The 7,045-nt window shown below is 39.2% G+C and overlaps 1 protein-coding gene across 1 annotated transcript; it reads left to right on the top strand.

The window, feature by feature from the left end:
• Positions 1–3,774: 3,774 nt before the first annotated feature.
• Positions 3,775–5,214, top strand: kcna6a (potassium voltage-gated channel, shaker-related, subfamily, member 6 a; the record flags this gene model as incomplete). Its single annotated transcript, XM_079450908.1, has 1 exon — positions 3,775–5,214. The coding sequence occupies one exon, from the start codon at positions 3,775–3,777 to the stop codon at positions 5,212–5,214; it is 1,440 nt and encodes a 479-aa protein (XP_079307034.1).
• Positions 5,215–7,045: the final 1,831 nt, after the last annotated feature.

Here is a 7,045-nt window from a genome sequence, read left to right as displayed (position 1 = left end):
GCACTGTGTCTCACACTATGAACCTGTTGAGCCCTTGTAGCAGGTGTCACTTTCTAACACACAAAAAAACATTTCTTCACCCTCAATTTAGTCATTTAGATGTTATTGCTTGTAATCTATCACTGGTCCATGCAATGAAGTTTGTGTAGATGGTTCTATATTTAGATGCAAATGCTAATGTTTCAGTGGCTGATAATTGGGTGGAAAATCTCTCAACGGCTTTCCACCTATCATCGAAAGTTATTATCACCCATCACCCTACAATCTGACTGTCATCTCTGGTTGAGGGGCCATTAACCAGTCACTGACATTTAATTCTTTCATAATTTATTCACCTTATTCTTAACAAATTATTTTATATTATAATGTTCTGTGTATTTTCTCACGAGACAAGAAAGAACAATGACCTTCAACATTATTGATGCTTGTCAATACATCTGGTATGGCATATTTTTATATTTCGGTGAACAAGTTTTTGGTTTTGTTTATTATTTTATCTGAGGGTACTTTTTATATAAATATGTATATTTTATGTGGTATATGATGACGAGAACCATAGTTTACGGACAGGATTGTTTGTTTAAAATACATCACTGAAAAAACTGTGGTAAGACCTTGACATTTGTGCCCCAAGGCCTCCTATGATCTTTTAAGCTGACACCGATGTCAAAATACACAAAAATAAACACAAATAAAATCGGTTGTCAACAGCATTTTATAGTGACCTCAAATGAAAATAAGCGGTGCATTTAAAAAGAGTATTCATGAATCGTGTGCTCCAAATCAATTGCTCTCCTGAAAGACTCCTTATACGTTGTACTAAAACGTCCGGTCTGTGTTTGGTTATAATATTACAATTTATTTAATATTTCGTTTATTTGAACATTAATTTATATGAATATTTTATTATATATTAAATGTATTAAATCAAATTAAAACTACTCCACAGTTATTGATTCTTTGGAGAGGTCTCACGTCTCCGAAAGTTACATTTGGGCCATAATGGCGTTGCCACTGAATCCGTACAGACGGATTTTATTTTTTATTTTTTTAACTGATTTGTACTTCATTCCACACACAAGCAGCATGCTAACCCGCTATTGTGTTCCACCAAGAAGAACATTATGAGGGTGAGTAGGCCAACATGACCAACGCCATTTTACTATATCCGTTTCTTTAAGCAGAAATGTGACCTCGCGTGGGAATCTGCTGACCCCAAACAAATTTAGTATGTGAATGAGTGCAAATCGGTCCCACTACACACCAGCGTTCTTTAAAGCAGGCTACTATCACACGTGGATGGTGAAACTATTAAGCCGTCTGTCTGTCCGTAACATGAGCTGTTAAACTAAATGGAGAGGGAACGGGGTAAGCTCATCTGAGCTATATTTAGATACGGGAAAGACTCATTGACACTTTTACACAACCGCACAGAGGAAGAGAGCAACTTTAATTGATGATTATGAGTTTCACAGTCGTAATTGCTTCTCGGGCACTTTGAAATGTGAGGACCCGAGGGATGTCATGCCAGCAAACATGTGAAATTCTTTTTGGATATACAATTACACAGTACCATTCAGGTGTGCCAGGACAGATCCTGTAAGAGTCAGATGATGTCTGAACATTGAAGGAATTCCGCGCTGACGTTCAGAGTGTGAACGAGATGACGATACTTCATCTCGGGGTGCTTCGCTCACGTGCCTTCTGCAATCTTTTATGGTGGTGTATTGCTCACCGTCAGCTTTTTCCTTTCCAACGACTCCCTGGCCTTTCCACATCTCATCCTGTTAATCGAGTCTACTCCAGGAACCATTCTATTGTTATGATTGCTTGGAAGAGCTTAATTAATCACGCATATTAACATTAGGGTGTGAATATTAATAGGCGTGATATTTTTTAATGTGAGGGCGATGCCATAATAAGTAGAAGTTGTGCCCCCACTACAAATAAGTTGGGGGGGTTGAACACCAAGCAGTGACATCAAAATATTCCAGAAATGTCAACAAATTGAGTTCCTGTTAATTAATGATATGATTTTTCATATATTTATATTTAAATATTTACATGCCAGTTTGACAGCCCATTATAGTGTCCCCAGTAGGCCAACAAATTACCAGAGGTCTTGACTTTGACCTATAGCACTGCTGATCTTTAATGGTGTTTGCAGATATTGATACTTTAAATCAAAATACTTTCTTTACTAAATATTTCACAAAGCAAAACAAGACAGTTAAAATGCAGATAATAAATGAGATGAGTTTAAAGTCTGAGTGATAACACAAAAAGCGGATATACTTAATAAAGCAAAATAGGTTGTATAATTTGTGGTATGCTATATATTGTTATAATGTTTTTATCTGCTTTTTACTTTGGGTTGTGTTGTTTTATTCACACTGTAAGCCCTTATGTTGAAATGTGTTACTTGAACAAACTCAAATATAGTCATGAGGACAATTTGCGTTTTTGGGTCAAAAAAATGTACCTACTAAATCCATGCTTTTAAAGTTAACTTACAATTGAAGAAAAACTGATTTCAAAAATCATGTTTTATATTGTTAGTTAGCTGTAACTGCAGTTTATTGTTAATTGGAATACAAAACAAAAAACATTTTATTTTTATTTTAAATGCGCACTTTTTTGTTTTTGCAAATTAATTCATTTATTCAAAATGCAATGTGGAAATGTACCGGAATACTTTTAATACTTTTAATACAAAAATACTTTTTGTTTTTGTTTAATTAAAGAATAAGAGCTTATGAGAAATTATTTCTCAACTCATCTTAGTATTTTTAATGCTGTTTTACAGTTAAAAAATGTCTTTGTGAAGTCACCGGTCATGTGTTTTATGTTCCCTGAAGTAAACATGGACCCTGTTCAGCACATATTTCTTTCCTCAATACTAAACGGTATGTGAATTGTTTTTCTGTATTTCTGTAGAGAATGAGTTAGATAAAACTGTCATTGACTTGCCATCTGGGGGTTTTCCTGATTTTGGTCTGAGGTGTGCTGGGATGGACTTCAGCACTGTGAACCTGAAACGCAGTATAGAAAGTAAATAGATTGATGGATGTATGGATGCAAGATCGTTTTTCTTCAAGGTGTTAGTTATATAAATTAGATTATGTAAGCGCTACTAACACCTCTGTGAGTGCTCGGATGTCAGTCAAGCAAGCAGTTTCACAGTTTCAAGAGGCCCCATAGCAACATGGAAGCTTAGAGAGTTTTGGAAGTTAAGTAAACTTGTTGGAAGACAAAAATGTTAGATTTACAACAAATACCAGTAAAATTGATAATTTTAGAGGTACTGCAAAAACAGTTAATAACTGAGACTATACGCACATGCACAACCTTATTTAATTTACATTGTGTCACATTTGAATTATTTTCTATACATTTTGGTGTTAGACTTAAATAAATAAAACAGAATCCCTCTTCATCAAGTAACGTGTCAAACCTTTGTGCTACTTAAGTTCAAGACCCGTTGCGCATAGCTTTAACGTGCCAATCAAAGTCAGGGTGGGCTTTGCTGTCTTGGGCACTGTGTGAGTGTTAGATCTGTTCGAGCTGTCTGCCGAGCACGCTCGCAGAACGACTCCTATTCCCTTACAACAATAAACCTGTTGAAAGTTCGAGAAGTTCAACTAGAGATTGATATCAACATTCAGCCATCAGTATAGGTGCCGTTTCACTGTCAGGCTGGAGTTGTCGGACCCCAAAAACTGGTGGAGTGGGGGGAAATCGGGGAAGAACAGGAGCTCCTCTCGAGGGGCAAAGATGACCGCGCTGTCCCGAGAGATGAGCCAGGATGAGCCGGCGGGCCAAGCTGCACCAAGTCAGGAGGTCTGCGTAACGGAGCGCGCCGACCAGGAGTGCTGCGAGAGGGTCACCATTAACATTTCGGGTCTGCGGTTCGAGACTCAACTTAAAACACTTGCACGGTACCCGAGCACGTTGCTAGGTGACCCAAGCAAAAGAATCCGTTTCTTCGATCAGTTTCGAAACGAATACTTTTTCGACAGGAACAGACCAAGTTTCGACGCAATCCTGTACTATTACCAGTCCGGTGGGAGGCTTCGCAGACCCATCAACGTGCCGGTGGAAATCTTCATGGATGAAATCCTATTTTACGAGATCGGCGAGGACGCCATCGAGAATTTCCGAGAGGACGAGGGTTTGTCAAAAGAAGAGGAGCGTCCGATGCCCTCCAATGAGTGCCAGCGTCAGCTCTGGTTGCTTTTTGAGTATCCCGACAGCTCCGGACCAGCCAGAATAATCGCCATCATATCTGTTATGATCATCCTGATATCAATCGTTATCTTTTGCGTAGAAACTTTGCCGGAGTTTAGAGAGGACGAGCAGGTGTTCAACAACCACCTAGCGCAGAACGGAACGACTGGAAGAAGACCCAGCCTATTCATGGACCCGTTCTTCATGTTGGAGACCCTTTGCGTCATTTGGTTTTCCTTTGAGATGCTTGTGAGGTTTCTTGTGTGTCCCAGCAAAACCGCTTTCTTCAAAGATATCATGAACACCATAGATATCGTGGCGATTGTGCCGTATTTCGTCACGTTGGGAATGGACCTCGCCGAGGTTCAATCCAACGCACAGCAAACCACGTCTCTGGCTATTTTGCGAGTTATCCGCTTGGTGCGCGTCTTCAGGATTTTCAAACTCTCACGGCACTCCAAGGGACTCCAGATTCTCGGACAGACGCTGCGCGCAAGCATGCGAGAACTTGGACTGTTGATATTCTTCCTTATCATTGGTATCATATTGTTTTCCAGTGCCGTGTACTTCGCTGAAGTGGACGACCCAGAATCGGTGTTTACGAGCATCCCGGAAGCGTTCTGGTGGGCTGTTGTGTCCATGACGACTGTCGGATATGGAGACATGTACCCCGTCACTATCGGGGGGAAGATTGTTGGGTCGATGTGTGCCATCGCAGGAGTTCTTACAATCGCGTTGCCCGTGCCGGTTATCGTGTCGAATTTTAATTACTTTTATCATCGGGAGCACAGCGCAGATGAGCAGGTGGAGCACACGCACGTGACCTGCGGTCAACCGGTAACGCCGTTGCTGGCGGAGTGCAATAAAAGCGACAGTAAACCATCTCTCATCAAAACAGATCATTCAGATGACGACGATGTAAATCCATCAAGTTTCTTACATTTCAGTCCATTGGAGGAATACACAGGCAAATTCACCGATGTATGAAAACGGAGTTGAACCATTCATGTGAGTTCTTGCTGGAACAAATCAGTTTGGTGTGTAATGAACTGCTCAAATGCATTAAAAGAATGTTGCCAAATAAAAGCCCCGAGAAAACAACTATGTGCGCACATATGTGAGTGAACGAGCTGTTTTAAAAGCCACGTTGTCACGTTGCTTGGCAGAACTTACAAACAGCGAAACTTTTTCATGTGTTTAAAGATGACTTTCAAGAATGTAAAGAAATCATTTTGACCGTCGAGCGCCACCGTGTGGTCGCTTTAGGGATCTGCAGAAAGAATCGTACCCCAGACACGTTCTAATATTTATCTGAGAATATCTAGTGTGTGGGTTTTTTGCAGAACGCAGCAGAAGTACGAAGAAACTGTGGCGGTATTTCTTTTCTTTAAAGAAGACAATGTTCCAACAAGCATTCTTGTCATATTTTGTAATATAAATGTATGTAATTGTCAAAGTATTCTTGCATCATTTAAAGCTCTGTTTAAGGCATGTCGTGCACTGTGCGAGATTTTAAACATGGAAAATAAGCTCAGCTTTGTGTCTTTTCTGTAAACGGTGCAAGATTTACTGTTTTGAGAAATTGTATTCGCTCACGTATAAATGTAATGAATTGCTTTATTACGGAAATGGTCTGGGCAGAAAGAGATCTAATAGGTGGACTTCTTGTTTGGACAGTGAAAAACAATGTAAGAGAGGTTTCCATAGAGACATAAAATGTATAAAATATGTGACCTCAACCTTTGTTTTGGCTAACCAGCCCACAGCCTCAGACCAAGGGGAAATTATTTTTTCTAACACCTTATTGAGGTATGAATTGTTAACTTATTTTTGATAAATAAATATTTTGTCATTTTCATAGTCAGACGTTGTTTGAATTCTTACAGTTTTGTTGTGATGCAAAATAATAGGTTGATGATGTGACCTATGGAAATGTTCATCTGATCAGATTGTTGTTTAAATTCTAAATGTATATAACAGTCTATGTATAAGTGGGCTTCGTCAATTAAACAGAGAGTGATGAAAACCATACCTACAAAACTGAACTACAGCAACATAGCCTAAATAATGTATATCAGGTGGGAGCTATGACACTTTAAACAGCTCTGATTAATGACTGCTGATGCAGTTTTGTTGATTGAACTAATCACTGGTAACCCAGCAAAGTACATATATTGAGGGGAAGTCATTGACCGGCAAATTGAGGAGAGGAAGGGGCTGTCCATTTCTTATTTATGATATTTAGCAGCTAAGAGCTCCCTCCATCTGCTGGCTGATAATGAAAACTAAACACGCTCTGGTTGGCTGATGGACACGATCTTGAATTGTGTGCAAAAATGAGAACTTTCCGATTCAATGCATGCATTATACTATACACTGCACATTTCTCTCAAGTACACCATTTTATATAATCTATTTGGCTTACGTTCGTAATATTTGTACATTATAATTGAACTTTTCCTCGTAAATGAAACAGGCATTGTATAATGTTCTGTGCACTACACAGCCGAGGAAAAATAAACAGGCCATTTTCTTTTCATTTGCATTTCTAGTTGTACCTTAGAGATGACGTATTTTGTAGGCTTACCCGGAAGTAACATAAAGTTATCCAACGGCAATGTGGAAGTCCGACAGCATGACAAGACACATGCAAACCGTGTAGGTTAACAGTTATTTAACTTTTCCTAAATGCATGTACAAATATTACTGTTGTATTGCTTAAAACTAAAGTGAATATAAACGTGTCTTCTGGTCTTTGAAATGTGTCCCGCGCTGTAGGGCCCATTAGTGTCTGAATGATTCCCATCCCGTGATGTTA

Source organism: Barbatula barbatula, assembly GCF_947034865.1.
Source record: "Barbatula barbatula genome assembly, chromosome: 25".
NCBI classification, from domain to species: domain Eukaryota; kingdom Metazoa; phylum Chordata; class Actinopteri; order Cypriniformes; family Nemacheilidae; genus Barbatula; species Barbatula barbatula.
The sequence above is the reverse complement of the archived record's forward strand: the minus strand, read 5'-3'. Positions and strand labels throughout refer to the sequence as shown.